Source organism: Chinchilla lanigera, unplaced genomic scaffold (assembly GCF_000276665.1).
Source record: "Chinchilla lanigera isolate Chin_1 unplaced genomic scaffold, ChiLan1.0 scaffold00038, whole genome shotgun sequence".
NCBI lineage: Eukaryota > Metazoa > Chordata > Mammalia > Rodentia > Chinchillidae > Chinchilla > Chinchilla lanigera.
The window spans coordinates 11,189,882-11,212,684 of NW_004955439.1; the positions used below are offsets into that span (position 1 = coordinate 11,189,882).

General features: G+C 41.4%; 1 protein-coding gene across 9 annotated transcripts in view; it reads right to left on the reverse strand.

Annotated features, from left to right (window-relative positions):
• Positions 1-22,803, reverse strand: part of Ppp1r14c (protein phosphatase 1, regulatory (inhibitor) subunit 14C) — a 96,141-nt gene that overhangs the window by 47,362 nt on the left and 25,976 nt on the right. The window contains exons 1-2 of one of the 9 annotated variants that reach the window (XR_261978.2): positions 19,895-20,113; positions 17,021-17,090 (exon numbers count right to left, since the gene is read on the reverse strand). The exons of 6 other annotated variants lie outside the window; for them this stretch is intronic. Coding sequence is in view for 1 of the 3 variants with exons in the window: in XM_013517322.1 (XP_013372776.1) it covers positions 358-522 (165 nt within the window). In the remaining 2 variants the exon portion in view is untranslated. Of the gene's footprint in view, positions 1-357; positions 538-17,020; positions 17,091-19,894; positions 20,114-22,803 lie in introns of those variants that run through there. 2 more of the 9 variants (XR_261979.2, XM_013517322.1) reach the window with 2 other exon arrangements.

Below are 22,803 nucleotides of genomic sequence, written 5' to 3' on the forward strand. Positions count from 1 at the left end.
GATTATCACTCAGGCATTGGGTGAAGAGCCAGAGATGCAGGTAGGGGTTGTGTTTGTAGCCCATGTGTGGATGGTTCCTGTGACAGGCTGAGTAGTTAGAAACACAGGTAGTTGGCAAGGGCAGAGAGTAAAGGACAGATGGCAGGAGACTCAGTAGGAATAACTCTGTGTGCAGACAGGACATTCAGGAGACAGGACTCATGTTCCAAGCTGACTGTTGCTAGGCACTTTCCTAAGAGCTTCTCCCGCACTTAACCCCTTTTGTCCTCACACTGCTCTGTGACACAGACAACATCACTGCTGCCATTTTATATATAAGGAAAGGGATACAGAAAAAAGTTGAATCATTTAACTCACCCAAAGAAAACCATCTGAGATGAAAAAGCAGGAAGTGAAAATAGCAAAAATTAGGTATGGGTAATACTGTAATAATCTGGAAGCAAAAGACCATGAGGATAAGGCATTGCTGTGGCTTGGATGTGGTTCCAGTGTGTCCCTCCGAGTTTCTTGTGTTAGAAGCATGATCCTTGTTATGACAACGCAGAGAAGGACTAGGTGCACTCAGTAAGGCCATGGGGTCACTGCCTAGAAAGGATGGGCACAGTTTTCATGAGGCACTGGTTGGTTTCCATAAGAATAAGTTGTTAGAAGAGACTGAGTTTGATCCATGCATCTCTCCCTAGCTTCCTGTTCCACCGTCTGCCCTCTCCCCTCTCCCACAGGAGCTCCCACCATCATGATGCCATTCACTACCATGAGACTCTCACCAGCAGCTGAACAGATGGGGCCACACAATCTCAGACTTGCAGCCTCCAAAACTATGAGCTAGGTAAACCTCTTTTCTTTATAAGTACCCAGCCTCAGGTGTTTTTTATAATAACAACAGAACACGGACTAAACAGACCTTTTAGAGAATGTGATAGCCAAGAGCCAGCAACAGATGGGATATGTCATATGTTAAGCCAAGAAGAGGTCCTGGGCAAGAGGGGAATGAAGGAAGAATTAGACAATGCTACCCCCAGCAGATGAATGAAGTTCATACCTTCATGTTCAAGCATACCTCAGCCAGACTATGTAGCTACCTATGTGTGACCAGCTTTGGTTTGCTCAAGGACACAAATGAACACATTCAGGAACTTGTGGGGGGTTCTGATTACATGTAACGTACTGTCCTATGCTCTAGAATAGGGATCCCCAACCCCTGAGCTACAGGCTGGTGCCAGTCCACGCCCTGTTAGGAACCAGGCCGTGCACCAGGGATCCAGGGAGGTGAATGCGTGAAGCTTTACCTGTATTTGTAGCCACTCCTCATAGCTTACATTATGACTTGAATGCCACCTCCTGTCAGGTAGGGGTGGCAGTAGATTCTCATAGGAGTATGAGCCCTACTGTGCACTATGCAGTATGTGAGGGATATAGGTTCTCATTCCTTTGAATTACTCTGAAACTACTCCCCCTAACCCCAGATGTGTGGAAAACTTGTCTTCCATAAACCAGTCCTTGGTGCCAAAAAGGTTGGGGACTGTTGCTCTGGGATACCATAGAAAACAAGTGGATGCAGCAGCTGCTCAAGGGACCTTTCATTCAAGCAGAGAAAAAAGCCAAAACCAGTGATGAGGTCCCACGGGGAAAAACAGAGGTCACTTATACACATCTCCGGTACACAGAAGTTCAAATATGCTTGAAATATGCTGTCTATACAATGTAAGTAATGGCAAAACATGCCATGTCACCTTGAAGGGGTAGGATGGGAGAAAAGATAAACAGATTGACATCCATATTTCCCAGGAGATGGCTGGAGCAAGAGGAGGTGGCAGTGATAGAGATGACCACCCCCATACTCCCCATATAGGAGCCATTAGCTCAAAGCCCACGACCAGTCAAACGCGGAGCCACCCGTGTCCCCATCATACCCTGCTTGGGATGCCTGTGCAGCAGGTGCACACGGACGTGTGACCACACCTGTAAATGATTTATTCCAGAGTCCTCATATTAACATAGGACTTCATCTATGTGAAGGGAGGAAATGACATTTGACCTGACATATTTAGCTCTCCAGGTTTTTAACTAATCCTTCTTCAAAAGCCAAAAGAAAAGAATAACTCAAAACTGGAGAAATGAGTAAACTGTCAAGAAGTAATCATTGTATCCTAGCAAGTCTCTGCAGTTCTTAGATGTAGTAAATGATTGAAACCACTTCTCATTTTAAGAAATTTCCAGTTTGGTAGCTGAGATACAGCCTATACTCAGAGGTAAGCAGGGGATTTATTATAACCCTCTACAAACTCTGACATTTGTAAGCACTTTCCTGAACATGGAATTTCCCTGAACTCCTAACACAAAATACATTTTTAAAACTTTATCTCTTTTCTGTAAACAGATAAATTTATAAACCCATTTTTACCAACTCATTTCCTTCTTATAATTTTAGGGCTGACTGTGCTACAGAAAATTCAGGTAAAATTTGAATCTTGCTGAACTAACATCAATAAGACCTGTGCTAATAGTCCAAGGTAACTCATTTAGAAAAAATGTCATACCCTTTCAAATGTGAAAAATCTAATGTACCAAGGTACTCTTGAAAGATAAAAATCTACAAACCAGCAGGATATTTATACTTTAAGTGAACACATATGAATTTCTATAACACATTGTGCTTCCTTGGCAATGGGCATTACCCTGTGTCCCTTACATATATTACCTCATTTACATGTACTGTCTCCTAGCAACCCTTAAAATGGGTCCAAACCATTTTAATCTTTGTTTTACAGTGAAGCAAATACAAAATGCTATGGACTGAGTGTTTATATCTCCTAAAATTCAAATTAAAGCCCTAATACCCAACACAATCGGGAAGTGGGGTCTTTGAGAGGCAATTAGGTTGTGATAGTGGAGCTCCCGTGAGTGGGATTAGTGCTTTTATATGAAGATGATGGAGAGAAGTGATGTTTCTCCCTACCACGTGTGGTCATAGTGAGGAGGGAGCAAACCTCCAGGAAGCAAGCCTCCATGAGACGCGAAACTTGCTAGTACCTTGGCCTTGGAGTTTCCAGCCTCCAGAACTGTGAGAAATAAATGTACATTGCTTAAGCCATAAAGTGTATGGTATTTTGTTATTACCAGGCTGAACAGTTGAAGACAAAAGGTTAAATATCTTGCCTCTAAGGTACACAGCTTGGAGGCAGGGTACCAGATTTGAACCCAGGAGGTTCAGACATAAGAGTCAATGCCCTTAGACATCCTACCGATTAAAATTGTTCTATTGCTGACCATAAACTGAAGATCTAGACACACATACACACACACACAGGCACGCACGCACACATGCATGCATGTGCACATGGCAATTTGGAAAACATGCCTGAATTTATTCAAATAATATGATTAAGTTTTATATTTCTGTAACATCTTTTACACCCAGGCTAGTTAGCTATGTAGCCAACTTGACACTCAGCAGTTCTAAAAACCTAATTCTTATTCTATCCCTGAATCCTATTTCCCACTTCAACTAGCAACTGCTATGGAACAGGAAGGAAAAAATAAACACACTACAACCATTTACTGTAGAAAGCAATTTATTTCAAGTCAAATTAGAGAAGCAATGAAAAAGAAAACCTGCCATAGCCCCAAATCATAAATAAACAAATTCACATTTAATGAAAGATCTTAACAAAGACACATAAAAAATGTGTTCTGTGTGTCAGAAAGAGGGTTCACATGAACTCGCAGCAAACCTAATGGCTTAGCTCTCCAGCACGGTACAATTCAGGTGAAGCACAAAGCATCTTACTGTGCTTAGAAACAGAAGGCTAGGCTCACATGTGACATTTTTCCTGATTAAGGCATAAGTGAACCCCCTCCCAAAATTATGGCTTGCAAAGAGGCATTTTTAATTGGAAAAATGGATTACTTGTGGAAGAAGAGCTAAAGAACAGAAAAGAACATTGAGAGCTAATAGCTAAATGTTCAAGACAACATGTTTAAATGTTCTACCACATCATTAAAATATCTCCGCTAAAGACAACCTGAATCCAAGAGCAGAAAGAAAGGAAATGCCCACCCAGGGCCCCTCTTCTTGAGAAGAAGCCTTAAAGATCAGGAGCCTTCAGGAAGGGGCAGTCCAGGCAATCTGGTCAATTGCACACCAGCAGACCTGCAGGCTCAGGTGAGTGAGGCCCCCACACTCACTAATGCACAGACTAAACAGGGGTGAACACTACACTCACATAGACAGCACTGTGAAATTTCACTTTTTCAAAAATATATCATCAACTACTAAAGGTAAGTGTGCCCTGAAGTTCCTAAGAGATAAGCTAGTGTCTCCCCATCTTCATCAACTTTGACATTCGGTCCTCATTTTAGGCGCTGTCAAGTGAACAGGGACATTGATGATGCAGATTTGCACCAGATCATCTCTGACTTCATCCAGGGACTCCCTGGAGAACCGCTGACATGGTCTAGTGTCATCCATTATTCAGCAATAAGAATACGGGCCTGCAAATGAACAGCTCAGCAGTCAGATTTCCTTCAAGTTCATGCAATCTGAGGTTCGCATGCCCAGAGTAGGCACACTGCTGGGTGACAACCCTAAATCACTGCAAAATCCTCTGGTGTCACTCTTGTCTCCATATCACATAGTCCTAAGGCACTTATAGAGATTTCTCTCCTGGGCCACCCACTGATGTGACCACTGGAAGGACCTCAAGACATGTAACAACATCTACATCAGAGAAAGCAGCAGAAGGGAAAGTGAACAGCCCATGAACCTTATCCACATGTGTGGACGCCCTTACGCAGTGTGCGATGAAACGTGAACTATCGCATCTCTGCTTCAAAGTGCTCGCATCGCACCCACAGCTTTCCCAAGCCCTGCCGTGTGTACCTCTCACAACACCTTTTCCATGGAGGTGGAACTAACACCCCCACTTTATATCTGAAAATGCTGAGGTTCAGAGAGGGAGTTTCAGTTATTTGCTCACAGTTACACAGCCTAAGATGAAGCCAAAGCTTGTTCTGAGCTGTCTCAGATATAATAATGGGAGGTATCCTTGACTGCTTCCTGTCTAAGACACTATGCTAAGTGCTTTATTACATGGATCATCTCAGTTACTTCTCACATCATTTTGTTACCACTAACTCCAGACATACCACCCTTCACAGAGAAGGAAACCAAAGAACCAAGAGGCTAAGGAGCTTCTCCAAGGCCACACATCAGTGTGTGGTAGAGCTGAGACTTAAACTCTTGCTTTTCTTACTTATTCTAAGTGTGGACATTATTCTGCAGTTTCATCACAGCCATGCTTTTTCCAAAAAGTTGTTTCATCTAACATACAGAAGAGTCATTATAACAGCCAGTAAAACCAAAAGCAGGGAGTTATCATAAGATGTCAGTGCAAATTTGGATTCTAATGAAGGGTAGAACTGCAGTTAGATTCCATTTTAAAAGGTCCCCATGGCCGAGGGATTAGACTGTTTCCTGGCCTTTCCACAAAGGGCCTCTTCGTAGTGGACCTCACCGTGAGGATGAAGGCTCTTTCCCTCCAGTCCCCTCCCCCAGCCTCTCTGCTCTGTCTAATCGCAGAGCAGAGAGACACCACAGGCCTCCCTTCCTCCCATGAGGTAGGTATTTTAGGATGAAGAAGAGAACTGTGACAAGCATTTGTACAACTCCCAGGGATGAGTGAGACTTCAGCACTAAGGAGAACCATTGTCTCAAGAGCTCGTTTTGCCTCCAACAACCCTGAGTCAAGCTGGGCACCCAAGAGCTTCACTGATTCTTATTTCTCCTTTCCTGTGGATGAAGGAATCTGTCACTTCTGATAAATGAAAATACACACGCCAGAGAATACACCTGGATGGGTGCCCCCACCCACATCTCCTCAACCCTGGGGTGTTAACATTTTAGAAAATCCAAATCTATCTATCTGTTCACCTTACATTATCATTGCCATCCATAGTCTCAAACTAACCAATGACCTAAAGACTCTCTTCAGTGTTTCTGACACCGTGTTTTGTATCTCTGGATAATCCTGAATGCTACAGTAAATTTAGGAAGTAGGTAGTGTTGGGAATGGAAATTGAAGGACTTTTCACTGACTTACATCCCCAATCTTTTTTATTTTTTGAGATAAGGTCTTGCTAAATTGTCAAAACAGGATTTGAACTTGCCATTCTTCTGCCTCAGTCTATTTCAGTGCCGGGATTATGGTGTGTGCAACTGTGCCTGGCAAAGCTAAAAGTCTTCTCATCCAATGATTCCACAAAAACGAAAGAGGAAACAAAGCAGTGAAGGCCCTGTGTCTATTATTATGCTCAGATTAAAGAGATCAACTATCTCTCTGGCCAAGATACCTCTAGTTAGTCTGTAAATCAACTATACTGACTACCCTTAGGTTGAAAACAAAAACTTCAAGGGCTGGCCCGGCAGAGCAGCAGAATAACCACTCTCCACCTGCAGTGACCCCTTTGCTCTCCAGTCTCACCCCAGGGTCTCCTGAGAATCTTGAGCTGGCCTTGCTCCTCAGCCCACCTGTTATGGATTGTGTTTAAATGCCCCCGCAAAGCCTCAGGCAGTCATAAGTGGGGCTTTTTCAGAGGTGGCTGGATCTACAGTATGTGATGCTAGAATTGATTCATAGTGCAATGCTAGGCTTAAGGGCACTAGGATTGAGGATGTGCCCTGAGTAGCCCGGATCAAAGGGGCAGAAAGACGCTGTTAAGGACCCTTGCTTGCTTGCTTTTGCTGTCATCTGCTTGCCATGAACTGGTTCTCCTCTGCAATGCCCCTCTGCCATGCCACCCTGCCTTGGAGCCAGCCCATCATGGACTGAAACCTTTACAAACTGTGAGCTAAATAAACCTTTCCTCCTTTAACTTTGGGTGTCAATATATTGTCTCAGCAACCAAAGAGAAGTAACTAAGACACCACTGGCATGGGCAGCTTCCACTATCCTCATTGGCCCCTAAAGGCTCCCTTGCCTGCACTTAGAGTTTCCTCCAGCCTCCTACAGGAGACAGATGGGTCCAGACCTCCCACTACAGCCCAGGTGGGCCCAAGAAGGGTGACTGTAACCCTGCCGACCTGACAATGATCTTAGGCACCAAATAAGTGACCACAACATTCAGAGGTGGGGAGGGGGATAAACAACACCAGCAAAGCTCTGCACAAAGGCCTCGTGATTGCTATATGTGAGCAGAAGGGCCACTCTCAAGACCAGAGAGCACGAGCACAAACCCTCTAGCACATGGCAGCCACAATGCACAGCCATCTGGGAAAAGCACATTCCCTAGCAATGACAACTGAAAAGTACTTATTTACATCACAGCTAGGCTCACTGCATAGTAATGAGGAAAAATAGATCAAACGGAGAGAAATCTATCATCAGATCCACCTGAAGCAAGGTCACAGCAATGATTCTGTCCCCAGCCTCCTGGATGGAGGAGCCACTGGGAAGATCTAAGCCCTGGGGTTTGGCTGCAGTTCCAACTGGTCCAGTTAAAATACCCACCCCCGACTCTCTCCCTGCTATCTGTCTTAAGTCAAATCCAGCTCTTCCCAGGGTTCAGGGTCTCCAGGAACAACGCAGGATTGGGAGAAGAGTGTGCGGTCGGGAGCAGCATGAAGAGAGGCAACTGTGACTTGGAGCTGCTCATGTATTTGCTGTCCATAGATTGTGTACACCTAACCCTGCTAGGGAAGGAAGATGGAAAACGACAGGAAGGGGTAGGAGAAGGGACAGCTCACACTGACATCATGGATCCTCACAGAAGCTCATGGCCCCCAAAAGCCAGTGCTAGGACTCTACACGTAACCTTTCATCTGTTCACTTTGCTATTGACAGGATCCAGCCCTCAGGCACACTGGCAAGAATTTCTACTTATCAACCAAGATAGCTCCCTTCCACATATAAATGTGGCCCTAACTCTCACTCTGTGAGGTACAACCCATATATGGGCCCCAAACTCTCACTTCCCTTTTTCCTCTCTTCTCAGTTCCTTTTACACAAACAACAGCAGGCAGAGAAAAAGTGTGCCTTAGCTTTTGAGGAATCTTCAGTGTATCTTTCCTTTCAGACAAATACACAATGGAGGGAAGGCCGGGCCCTTTCTGCTGAGTGTGAACACCAGCTAGATGTGCTCATAGGACATTTCAGTGTCAAGAAAACCTACAACAAAACCACCCAGCAGGACATCTTGTGAGAACAAAGGTCATGTTTATAGGCTAGGAAATGTGGATACTAGGATTTCTGGTACAAGAAAAGCAGCAAACAGAATGTGGCATCAGGAACACAGGAAGTCAGATGGTAGAGAGATCAGGAGCCCACACGCAGGTAGGGCCAGATCAATTAGGTCACTTGACAGTAGGACCGGCCGTACATAATTGGCTGGTCCTAGTGATCTCTTTCCCACCTCTCTGCATGACCGTGTCTGTATAAAAACCACCTCCTGGCCCCAGGTCTCCACAAGACAAGATTCTGATTCAAGCCCCTCCCTGTAGTACTCTACCAAACCCAGGAACCCAAGGCAAGGACAGGGTATAGCCCGTACAGAGGCCTCATTCTTGAGGATGATTTAAAAGAAATCTCACTGCAGTGATGGACAGGGATTTGCTGGAATGTGGATAACTTGAAGTCAATGACAAAACTCTGCTGGTCCCAGTGACACCAACCAGCTTCTCTATAAAAATTAGCCCTAGAAAGATGCAGGTCGTGAATTAGACAAAGAAAAAAAAAAATCCCTTTAAATGCTCTTTTCATATGAAAAAATTCTACTTATTTAAATAAAAAGTAAAAAAAAGAAGGTCTTGCATTTCTTGGACCCTAAACTTACTCATTTTAAATAACAGAAACAAAATGGTATTTCTCTGTCATTTCTTTGGTACTAAAACCGTCATTCAAGAAGAGAATTTGGTTTAATCTGAAAGACACTGCTGCTTTGAACGCAAAACAAGACAAGAGCAGCTGCCAAGGAAGTCAGGCACGCACTGCACCACACATCCTGCTTCCAGCTTCACTTTCAGAAGCAGTTACAAGGCCATGGGCACCTCCTGTGTAAAGGGGGGTGGCAGCCCAAACCTGGCAAGCTGGGTGGCAATGTTGCATGGGCTCTGTCCACACCCCACAGGGTCCCTCCTGCCACCCCAAGCATAAGATCGCAGCCCCACTAAATGCAGGTAATCAATCAAGGGATAACCCCACAACAAAGTATATATATATATATATATATATATATATATCCATGCCAAGTCAGAGTTCAAAAAACGTCCTGGGGACTTCTAAATTCTTCTTTCGTAATTTGTGACTTTGGTGCGACAAGTATAGATATCTTGGTAACAGACAATTTCTGAAAGTTCTGGGTCCACTGTAACAAATTAAGACTGTCTGGCCAAACAGCACTTTGAAATACCACAGGTAAACTGCCTCCAGTTCAAACTGCATTTTCCAAAATAGACCAGGGTATGGCATCGGGTTTTATTGTAACTGATTCTGCTGAGAAAAAACACTAGTGCTAATCCTAGCCCAGTCAAAAGCTGTGTGTCAGGTTACCCAATAAAACAGTTAGATGCTGTAAGCTGATTATGCACTTGACCAGGGAAAATACACCAGGCAAGAGGCCTGGTAAGTACCGCCCTTCCACAGACGGGCTGATCAAACCACCACTGAGGAAATGTCAAAGGGACTTTCCCGCACTCAAAAAGGAATATCAGCTCCATCCCTACTCAGGATCTATGTTTTATTAGTGCTTTTTTTATTGTCAAAGCAATATTTTGCAAAGGAAATTACTAAAGACTCACAATATTAACAGACTCACTTTCAGAAATTGTATTCAATGCATCAAAGTTCTCTAGCCTTAGTAAATGACCATTGTGACATTACCAAAAAAAAAAAAAAAACCAAAAGAGGCACACACTCTGGGTTCATCTGTGACCACTGTTGGCAGAGACCCTATCAAGCAGATCCAGAAGATGCAAACCCTTCTAGCTTCACCACCACCATCTGTGGCCACTCTTAAGTTGTTGAACCTCTTTCTGCCTGATTCCCATCCTTAAAATGGGATTAGTAATACAGGAGACACTATTATCCATGGGGGTACATTTCCACATCCTTAGAAGATGCCTGACACTGCAGATGGTACTAAACCCTATACAGCTATGTTTTTTCCCATGTGTCCTGCAGCTTTTCCACTGTCTCAGTCACTCTCCTGTCACTGAGGCACAACACAACATCCACAACTTAAAGAAGGAGAAGTTTGTTTGACTCAGTTTCCAGTGGGCTCAGGCTAAAGATGGCAGGCTCCAAGTCGGAAACGCATGGTAGAAGGGTGTGGTGGAGGAAATCCGCTCATCTCATAGCAGCCAGGAAACAGAGAAAGAAGGGAGCTGGGCCAAGAACATAGGTTACCCCCCCAGTGACCCACCTCCAACCAGGCCCCAGCTCCTAACAGCACAGTGAGCTACTGAACTTATCAATGGAGGAATGACTTTTGAACACAGCACCCACATGATCCAATCACCTCCCAAACACTTTTAGGGGATGTTTTAGATCCAAACCATAATAGACACACAGTATCACACTTAATCTGTCCTTCCAGATTTCATGCCCTGGTGCCACTTCTGCATCAATACTCTTCTGCTTCAGGGCCATTATTAAATACAAATAAGGGTTACTTGAAAATAAATACTGTAATACTGTGATAATCAGTCTGGAAACCATGATAGCTACTAAGTGACTAATGAAATGGCAAAGTGACTAACGGGCAGGTAGCTAATCCTCTGTGGATACACCGCACCAGGGAATGATTCCCCACCCCCAGGACAATGATGGATTTCATCACACTACTGAGAATGGGGAACAATATAAAACTTATAAGATATCCTGGAATTTTCCATCTAATATTTCTGGATGACAGTTGATCCACGTAGCTGAAACTGTGAAACATGAAACTGAGGAATGGGGACTTCTGAAGCACCCACCTCGCAGGTGGGTGCAGTGAATAAATGTGGGCAAGACCTTATAGAATAAGCTCAGCATATAGCAAACACTATGTGAGCTACTATTATCATTGCTGCTTTAGATTTGTTTATGTGATCAATACTGTCATTCTAGCACCTTAAATAGTGCTTCAGCCATTGGTACTACGTCTCAAATAGAATGAGACAAAAAAAAAAAATTCTAATCACTACTTATCTTCAAATGACCTTCCTGGAAATCATACTTTTATTTAAAAAATACTTATTGAACACTGAAATTTGGGAGGCCAGGCGATATTAAACAAAGTTTTTATTTTCTGGGGACTTCTAGTCAAATTAAGATAATAAGATGCACACATGCACGAAATCACAGCATAGGCAGTGTATAGCAAGTGTATTGGCTAGCTTTCCCATCACTGAGGTACAATACCTATCAGCCACAAATTAGAGGAGAGAGGTTTAATTTGCCTCAGTTTCAGGAGATTTAGTCCATGGATGGGTGGCTCCAAGGCAGGAACATCATGGCAGATGGACATGGCAGAACAAAGATGCTTAGTTCATGGCAGCCAGGAGGCAGAGCAGGCGAACAGCTCCAGAGGAAGGGCCTAGAGACTATATATAGTACCCAGGTCACACCTCCACAATTCACCCAGATATCCCAAAAATGTGCTTTACTAAGCCTTTAGAAAGTTCCAAAGCCAATCAAGTTGACACAATTAAACTTCACCATCACAGCAAACACCTGCTGAATGATATTATCATATTTCCTTCTATTTGATTTATAGTCACTAGAAATACTAGGTAAGATAATGTTTTCACCACACAAAAAAAATTGTAGGTATGTAAGATAATGGATAACTTAGTTACCTTGATCTAATTATTTCACAACCTAGAGATACATCAAACATCACCTTGTATACCCCAGATATATGTAATTTTGATAATTCAGTTATAACTGAATAAAACTAGGCAGTGAAGAAGTGCTGAATAAGCAAATTTATTTTAACCTAAAATTAAAGGCATCTTGGATATGGCATGTGCGTCAGGCTTTGGAGGCTGGAAAGGATTCTAAGAAAGGTGTGAGGAAGGACACTGGGAATGGTCTGAGAGGAAATCATGGGGCTGCTTTGAATTTGAGGTGAGAGATTGGGGTGTATAACAACATGAGGAATGCAGTCATAAGTACCTCAGTGTTGGCCTGTCACCTACTAGCAGGTGACCATGAGCTGGTTACTTAAACCTCCCTGGGCCTCATGCATTATTTAGCTGTTGTCCCTGGAGACTGAATAAGATGGTGCATATGATGAGCACACAGTAGGAACGAAGCATCATGCAGACCTGAGCAGTGTTCTGTGGACTCATCTGCCCACGGAAGAAGGTTGCAGTTGGAAAGTGACATGAGACAAGTTTGGAAGGTGAGAGGAGGGCATATAGGGCGCTCCGGTTTCATTCAGAGAGATCTGAGCTGTGGGAGAAGAGTCATTCGGTGGTGATTCACCTGGCGACTCTGGGTAGCTCCAGAAAGTGGGAGAACCTGGAAATGTGAGTCCAGAAAACACGTCAGAGTCTACTTGTGAGCATGAAAGGCTGATCATGGGCCCTCTTCAGAGGCGTGGAAAAGAAGGGTGGGGAATGGAGCTGGCTTAGGAGACTCAAAGAGTGGACAGAAAATGAGATGGGTTAAAAACAAACTCCAGCAGTCAGTGGGGTCCTGGAAGAGAAAAAGGACATTGGTGGGAAAGCTGAGGAAAGGTGAATGAAGAGCACAGCTCAGCTCTACAGGATCACTGCTGATTTCTTAGTTTTTAAATGTAGAAGGTTACACAAAATGTTAACATGAAATGGAGCCGAGTGGAGGGTGCATGGGAAAAGTGCACCATTTGAGGAAATTTTCTGTAAATCTAAAATTGTATCAAAAGCCAAAGATAAAACCCTGGAGGGCTTTTCTGGGTGATTCATCCCATCATGGAAGAGAGCAGAAGCCAAAGCAAGCCCCATCTTGGAGCTGAGGTGATGAGTTGATTGACTTACAAGGCAATATGGCAGATGGAACGGTCAGACCTTGACCACAAGCACTGCCCTGTAACCGTACCCAGCCAAGTGACTGATTCTGATGAATCTGGCCTCTTAGGGACAGGCACTGGATGACTGCTGGCTCAGGTTGCCAGACTCACATTCTTTACCACAAGCCATCTCCCTGTCCTACCCATCACAGCACCCCCTGGCCCCACACTCTGCTTCCTACTGCACAACTGCCCACCAGGAGAGGTGGCAAATAGCACCTCCAAACAACCTTATCTTCAGGGAAAGAAGCTTCTATTTTTTTTTTTTTAAAGAGAGTAATAAATGAGAAACAAACAAACAAAGGAATAGATCAGTAGCAGCATACCAGTATCACAAACATAAACAAATCAAAGCAAGAACACTCAAAGTGATACAGAGTCTCAAGACAAAATAATATGAATCAGCAGTCATTGTTACATTACATATCGCAATCCTCAACTACATTGCTCAGATTACCAGATGTAAGAATGAAAGATTGCTCAAACCATTATAGGGAACAAGAAAGTAATTCTTCAATAAAACAGTAGAGATTTATGGAGTTTCACTAGACAAGATGGTAGGAGTTCACCATTGTAATTCTATTGCATATTTTTACCTTCAAATCAGTTGCTCTGATCACCAGACACAAGCATGCACAATCGATCAGAACATAAAAAACTGTAATCATTAACTCTTCATTTCAATATACTGAGTCCTATAATAAACTAAGGTGTCAAAGGTATAAAAAATATCTGTAACGCTGGCCCTTAAATGAAGAATAACCACACAAATAGTAAATAAACTAAGGTGTCAAAGGTATAAAAAATATCCGTAACGCTGGCCCTCAAGAATCCAAATGAAGAATAACCACACAAATAGTAAGTGGCAGAGCTGTGATCTAGACTCCATCCTCCCTGGTTTGATGCTGTTCCCAGCATACTGTGGGGCCTCGGACATCAGACACTGCAGGGGCTAGGGGATTCACACACACAAGCACAAGCTACCAAAGAGCTTCTCCACATATCATGCAAGAATCAGCACCAGGGGTTAGAGAGGTCTTTTAGAAAGCTGTCTAGTCTCACCGGTCTGATGGAATCAAATATTTCCTATGTATGGTAACTTTAACCATTAGCTCTGAATGTCAAAGCACCATATACTATACCTATGTGGGGTTTGTTTCATATATATATATATATATATATATATATATATATATATATATGTGTGTGTGTGTGTGTGTGTGTGTGTGTGTGTGCTATACAAATATATACACACACCATGCAGTGAATATATGTGTAGGTTATCTATAACCTATATAATGAATTTATTTTGGTGGCTGATGAGTAAGTTAAATAAATTCTTCAGGAGACAGGGAGAAGGAGAGAGACAGAACCTTGAACACTGACCACATGATATGCACAAAAAAGCACTTGTTGATTTTACTTAATGATATGGTTTTGTGGTCTTTAAATTAATCTCTACATAAATAAAATATGTCTGGTGCTAAGTTATGAAATCAGGAATCACGTTTTCACGGAATGAAATTAGAGAGGAACAAGGGAAAGAGATTAAATTCTAGTCCTGGTTTGCAGCCCAAAGAAGGTCCCCTAGTTTTCAAATGTGTACGTCAATCACAGTTCTGTGTTGGAACATGAGAAATTTGAGCAGCAGTGGCCCCAGAAGATCCTTTTACCGGACTGCAGATGGGATGTGTCAGGTGGAGAAGTCAGAAGAGACCGTCTCTAGGTCTCTTTTTAACTGTGAGCTCCTGGGATTCTCTTGTTGGAGTTGAGTGGTGAGGCTCGATAAAATTGCAAATCATTCCTCAACTATGAGATATTAGGTATGTGTAATGGTGTGCAGGAGCAGGCTTGTACGAGCTCTTGAGAGACAACTGTTAAATTTTTAAAAATATTTTTGTGAGTATCCATTTATGGCACATAATAATTACATACATCTTGGGTAATTAGAACATTTATATACCGTATCTTGATCATTTTTGATCCAGTTGCCCCTCACCCTGCCTTCTCTCTTCCCCAGATCCTTCCATTCTTCAACTCCAAAAGGTCTATCCCCCTATTTCCTACCACCTCTCATTTATTTTGCTCTTTAAATTATTTTTATATTTGGGGTTTTTCATCTAGAAGAAACCATGTGATGTTTAAGTTTGTCTGTCTGATTTATTTCACTTAATATTATAGTCTCAAGATCCACCCATTTTCCTACAAATGATCCAAATTTATCCTTCTTTATGGCTGAGTAATACTCCACTATATACATATCCACAACATTTTCTTTACCCATTTATCTGTTAATGAGCATCTAGACTGTTTCCATAATTTAGTTATTGTAAATTGCAGCACTGTAAACATGAGCACGCATGTGTTGCTGTAATATGACAATTTAATTCTTTTAGGACGATATCCAGGAGAGGTATAGCTAGGTGAAATGGAATTTCTATCTTCAGTTTTTGGGGAATTTCCAAGGCGGTTATACTAGTTTACATTCCTACCAACAATATAGAAGGGTTCCTTCTCCCCTACAACCTCACCAACATTTGCTGTTTTTTGAGTCCTTGATGTTAGCCATTCTTGCTGGGATAAGATGGAATCTCAGTGTTGCTCTGATTGCATTTCCCTAATTGCCATCTTTTCATGTACTTATTGGCCACTGCACTTCCTCTTTTGAAAAGTGTCTATCCATTTCAATTGCCTTTTTTTTTTACTGCATCTTTTCGTTTTATTTAATTTTTAGAAACTTTACAAGCCAGCTGTTAAATACCGTAATCAAAGGATTTTTAGGGAAGTGAAACTGTTCTGTAGAGTATTATGATGGTGGATATGCAAACCCCTAGGATATGCTGGGTCAATAAAACCAAAAGAAAACCCCAATGGAAATGGTGCACTTTGAATGACAGTGATGTGTCAGTGTAAGTTCACCAACTGTACCAAATGCACTTCACAGACAGGGGATGTTAGTAAGACATGCAGAGACACGTGTGAAAGCAGGGAGTTGATGAAAACGGTTCCTTACCTCAGTTTTGCTGTGCATCAAAACCTTTCTAAAATTTTTTTAAATAATTCAAATAAATTAATGAAATAAGTTAATAGTTTTAAATGTACTTTGACAAACTACACTCAATAAAAGTGAACCTTTATAGCAATAACAAATAATATCATAGTACTTCTCTGCATAAAACTAGTATACTTGGAAACACACTTTGAATTCCTTTCCATGAAAAAAGCATTCCTTACCATGACCTGGTCCAAGGTTCTGCCCTCATAACTTCATCTCCTATCAATCACTTTATTAGAATATAAAACTCATAAGGAAAGAAAGTGATTTTTGTCTCTTTTGTTTAGTTTTGTATCACAGATACATAGATAATGATATCTAGTACACAACAGAAATGTAATGAATTTTTGTTGAATTCAGTTCTCATCATCCATATTTCCTTATTCCTTCTCCTATGGCTGATTACATTTTCCAAATCTGACTCCGATACTATTTTCCATTCCACTTCCCTTTCTAACAAGGGGTTGACTGGACTTCTCTCCCACCGGAATAAAAGTGGGACTAGCACACAGGGGACACTATGCAGCCTCCAAGGCGGAGTCACTACAAACTATACAACTTCTTCCTAGTGTTCTTGAAGTGTTCTCTTAGAACCCAGTCACCATACTGCCAGGACACTGGAGCAGCAGAGAGGAAGCCCATATGCTGAGGAAGAGGCACCATGGCCCACAGTCCCAGAGGTTCTCTGAATGAGTGAAGGAGGCATCCTGACAAGGCTCCAGCCCTCAGCTGCCACCCAACTAATTCCTAGGAAGGCAGAGATGAATCACCCTCCACTAAATTCCACCCAAACTGCAGACTTGTAAACAAAAATCTTTTGTCACTAAGCTGTGAGACAGTTGGGTACATTCTACTTTCAATCTCTTCCCACACTCAGGTCTCATCTACCACTTTCAGTTTCGTGTACCTAGAATTTTCTCCACTCCTACTCACTTGTTCTACGTCTTCATTCTGTGCAAGCCTCTGGTCACGAGACACCTTCTCTTTTAGAGATTGGGTTTAGCTGTATATTACCAAAAACAACTTATTAAGCACAGTTATAAGAACAAAATATAGTTCATCCTGCCATATACAGAGAAATCCAAGACAGTCAGAAATGGACATTGTTTCAACACTTCAAAGATGCCGTGGTAGAATCTCTTTTTGTTGTTTTTAATTGTTTTCATCCCCTCTTCTATAAGGAAGCCAGGGAAAGGATGAAAGTTCCCATGTCAACAGAATCAGATACCATTAAATAAATACATTATTGTTTTAAAATTCATACAATGAACTCTATTTTCATTATATTAGTACAGATTTGGAATAAAGTCACTCCTAACTATAGTGAAAGGTTATATTTTTAAAACAGTATTAAACATTATTAATAATTTTACATTGATTGCATGTTTAAAAGATAATATTTTGGATATACTGAGTTGAATAAAGTATACTATTAAAATTTTAAAAGTTAAATTATGTAAATATACAAGTAAATTAATTATATTCAAAACAAAGTTGTTAAATATTCAAAACTCATCGCATTCTAATTAGTTCATTACACTTTACAATCATCTGTGCTGCTGAGTCCCCTGCATCTGTGTGGAGGAAACACTGCTCACTGGTCCACAAGCAGCAGCTCCTCATGGTGACCTAAAACCAACCTTGGGGAGAGGGCGGTGCTCACACCACGGAAACCAACACACGCTCTAAAGCCAGGGCTTTTTCTTCCTGAGAACAGGCTGCTAAATGTTTACCAGGAACTCAGTAGATATAAGTAAACTTCAAAGATAAGGGAAAATGGGAAACTGTATTGGGCTGGGGAAGGGAACTTGCGGGGGAAAAATGAGTAGAGAGAGGAAGGGAGGAGGAGTGGGAGGGGAGTTGTTGGAGAAGGGGAGGGAAGGGAGCACAAGGAGGACGAAGGAAGAGGGGACAAACAAGAAGGGAGGCAAAGAGCAAGGGGAATTATTTTCTTTACTGAGTAATCCTGAGGGAAACAATGGATCCATATAAGTATAAGCAAATTATTTCAGATAACGAATATTTAAACTCTTTGCCTGAGACTCTGTAAATGAATTACTCATGTGCCTACTTCCTGCAGCAGAAGATTCCAACATAATCCAGCATTTCCTTAGTGACTAGGTCATCTGTGATCAGATGTCCCACTGCACAGCACTGCGGCGACACCCTCCAGCTACTGCCATACATGGAGCTCTTTTTGCCTTATATAAAATGGCTCCAGTCTTCTGAGCTTTTTATAGATCCTGTCTCTTCTCTTGCTGTCAGCTGTCATGTCTAGATGTTTTCTCAGTGCTTACATCCAGCAGTCTAGTTTACTGCTTCCAAGTCACAGTGAACTAAGAAGCCAGAAAAACAAACTTGTTCGAATTGTGTCTAAAATAGTAGTAAACATGCCCTCAATGCCTGCCTAAGGCTCTGGACAATAAATAAAGAATATGACAACTCTAAAATCTCTCTGGGTTCTCAAAGTTACTCCTGCTGACTTTTATGTTCTCTACTGTGTTCTAAAATGATCAATGTTACAAAATTAGTGGTTTCTGGATAGGCGAGCTTTCACTAACTAATATTCCATGGAAACAAACTAAACAATAAAGAAAGTGGAAATTACATTAACTAAAGAAAGAGAATCAATGTCCTGTCATGTAAGTCATAATCAATGGCACCAGAGGCTGTGTTTCCTTAGGAATCTACTTCCTTTCCCTGGGGATGACCCAGCTCCATGGCTGCCTCTCCTAGTGTCCACAAAAGGCTTTGGAGCAGCTGCAGCTGGCAAGTTGCAACAGGTAGAGGTGAACAGGAAGTGCTGTGGGATGCAGCAACCTTCGAAGAGCCCCAGTAAGGGCATCTACCCCTCCCCTCCCTCTTTCATATATCTGGAAAGAGGATGAAGCAGAGAAGCCCTGGAACATGAACCCAGGACCTGATGTAACTTAGCAAGATGGCGGACTCAGGAACAGCCTCTAATGAACACTTACTAAGAGCAACAGCAGCATTCAACCCATGGCCCACTTGAAGTGCAACTGATGTAATAATGCCTGACACTTCCTGAGTACACACTAACCACCAAAAACTGCAGTTGTCTGTGGCACTAAAGTTTGAAAATGAGAAGACTATTAATTCCTTACTAAAGTCACTGTAGGAAACATTGTGCTTTAAAAAGAACTCCTTTCTTTGTTTATTTTTAAATGATGATCGCAAAATAAAAATCCAATTCTTAGCCTGCTGCCTGTTTACCCAGGTTGTCACACAAAAGTAATTTAAATAACTATAATAGACAAAGCTATCTCAGAAATAAAATCCCCCAAATTACTCTCCCTGTGTCAAGCAAGTGTTTTAACTTGTAAAGAAAGAAACAGCAAATGTTCTAAAATTAAAAATGGAAAATCTGGAAGAAATCTCATTGTTTCAATTAAACTTTATGTCTGGTTCATAGTAGGCCCATAATAAATACCTATCAGATGGTTGGATGGATACTTGATTTAGACACAGCACTACTAACTGGAAATTCTGAGGTCAACTGACCTTCTTAGGGCTTTGGCCAACAAGACTGGTCCAAATTATATTTGGGCCTCTCAGAGAAACATAATTAACTAGTCATATAAACTCTTCTCTAAAATGAAATTTGAATGTATTTTCTTTTAACTTAGTCTTTCTGACAAAGGATTTATATCTTAACAATAATTTCAGACATTTATGTAGCCTTTACAGTATGTGGACCATTGTGCCATAGAGAGAAAGCTTAGTGAACAAGAGCAAGAGGCCCTACCCAATATTAAAATCCATTCACTAGTACCTATCCGAACATACCCGTGTAAGATCATCTGTTTTAGGCGATTCAGATTGCTGGAACAGAACGTCACATATAGGACAAAAACATTATTAAACAGCAGAAACTTATTTCTCATGATTCTGGAGGCTGGCAAATCTAAGGTTAAGGAGTTAGCAGGTCCCATGTCTGCTGAGGGCCCACTTCCTGGTTCTTAGATGGTACCTTCTTCTTGTATCTTCACATGATAGAAAGCAAAGAGGGACAGACCTCTTTTATGGCTTCTAAAGACACTAACCCCATTCATGAATGTTCCACCTTTATGATCTCATCATTCCAAAGGTCCTACCTTCAAATACCATCACACTGGGAGTAAGACTTGCAGCATATGAATGTGGGGACACAAATATTCAGTCCCCCCACTTTATGTTTAATAACATCATATGCACCACAATATCCCCTGATGTGTGACTAAACGCAATGGCAGCAGATGACCTTTTTCAATGCATAGTGCTGCTTCAACTGGATGACCAATAGGGAAAAATGAACTTCAATTCATATATTACACCATACAAGAATATTTCTTATGGGTATACATCTAAATATAGAAGGTATGGTAAAACAATGAGGCTTAGACAAGACAACACAGGAGAAAATTTTCATGACCTTGGAGCAGACAAGGATTTCTTAAACAGGATATAAAATGAATGAACCAATTATACAGGAAAAAAATTGATAAACTGGACAATATTAAGAACTTCTGACCAATTTTGCATGCTTGAATCTGGTAATCAGAATGATCTGAAAACAACAATATGCAGTATAAGAACCATTGTTGAACTCCTACTATCTTGTATGGTAAAGCTCTGCATCATTTCCAATTTTTTTTTATTACTTGTGACTGTCTTTGATTGTTTGATCAATCCTACATTTTTACATCTGGTGGACTGAGTAGCTTCATTGAAGATAACAGTAGGTATTGTAGGAACCACTGTTAATTCCTATCATTTTGTTTTGAGGTCATGTATCATTTTTGTTGTTTTTGTGTGGTTTTGATTTTGTCTTCATTTTTTTTTTTAGTTTTTTTAATTTTTAAAATAAAAAAAAGAGCTTCCATTCACCCAAAGGTTCCACTGAAGGAGTGAAAAGGAAACTCACAAAGTCAAAGGGAACATGTACAACACTTATTTCTGACAAAAGCCTTATACCCAGGATGTATAAGAAGCAGGCCAGGATATACAGAAAGACAAGCCAAACCTGAAGTTGTCTTTTCTCTTTGTGAAATGAACACTCAAGAGACCAATAAAAATATGAGAAGGGGGCTGAACTTCTAAGATACAGGGGAACCTCTGCCAGATACCAACACCAAGCTCTTGAAATGCTCAGCCTCCAGAACTTTGAACGAAATAAACTTCTACCATTTGTAAACTACCCAGTCTCTGGTATTCTGTTATAGCAGCAGAAAACAGACTTAAAACACTCCTTTGTCTTTTCCAAGACTACAGAGAAGAGTTGGATATGTATGCTATCCCTCCTGAAGAATAACTTTAAGGTTCTCCTCTTATAAAAAAAAAACACACATTTATTGGACAAAACAGATAAAATAAAAATTATCTGTAGTGGCAATAAAACAGCACTATTTATTTATTATGTATTGCTCCAGTATCTTTTCAAGGCACACATAAAAGAATATTCTATGGGAAAATATTTTTTTTCAGAATGCAAGTTATCTATTATCACTTAATTCAAATGTGATATAGTTCATGCTGCAAGAAGCTAATTCTTTTGAAACAAACCAATAGGAAGATTTTTCATTGATTAGATAGTATTCATTAGATAGTCTATATTCTTAAAACCTGGTATGTGACCAAAATTTGTGAAAAAGGCAGAAACTCTACCCCCCCCAATTCAAAAAGCCTCATAGATCCCCTGGCCTCTTTTTTAATCAAAGAACACACCTTTAATTTGAATATATGTGTCAAGGCAGAATTAGTTATGGCAAAAGGATAGTAGATTTTGCTAATGGTTTCTCTTGGGATGGTTTTTAATGTTATGAATCCTCAAAACATCCTTGAGCAGCCTAGATCATTTAACGGAGGAAATTAAAGTCACCCAAGGGTGACGGCATGGACCTAGGAATACCAAGGGATGGGAGGCAGAGTGGCCACTTCATCCTTCCAGGAGACCTAACTCCTCACCCCAGGGAGATGAAAGGGTTGATCTTACAAGGCTATGTGCCCAGTGGGGCATGAAGAACAGAGACAGTCACGAAGGATCTCTAAAATGAGGCAAGTTGTTTCCCACCATCAGTAAAAAGCCAAATGTAAGAATTTGCTAGCTGTGATTCTGTAAAGTGGGGTCAAATGGAAGAAGATACAAGCCTGGATTCCTACAGAAGATTGTAGTTCGAGTCCAGCCCACAGCACCTGTGCAGAGCAATGCCTGGCACCTTTGGAGCCCAGAGCCATGTGGGTGGATGCCTTAGTTATGGTGAATCCCATTATATTAAATGTTCTATATATGTTATCTGTAGATCATTCTTTGCCCTCCTTCACAGTTTATAGTGAGACATCAGTCATAAACTAGTTCCTAGTTTTGTTCTTATTTAGACAGAGGAGGTAACTCAGCTTTGGATGGTTCGCGCATCACATGAAATACAGCCCACCACCCATCCCTCTCAAAGTTTATCACGAGGACGTTTCAGATCTTTGAGGCATGACCAGAAACTAAATACTTTCAGAGTCTCAGGCTAGATTTGGTGACGGCCTACTTATCTACATGCAGATGGGCTTTCATTAGCTAAACACCTATCCATGCAAACTGCTCTGGCAAAAGTTACTAAACGCTGAACCTCCTGGGTGTGATGAAGAAATGGAACATTTTAGCCCAACAAAAGGCACTTGTCTACCAGAGGCAGTACATGTTGGGTTTTTTTCTTTTTGAGTGTTAA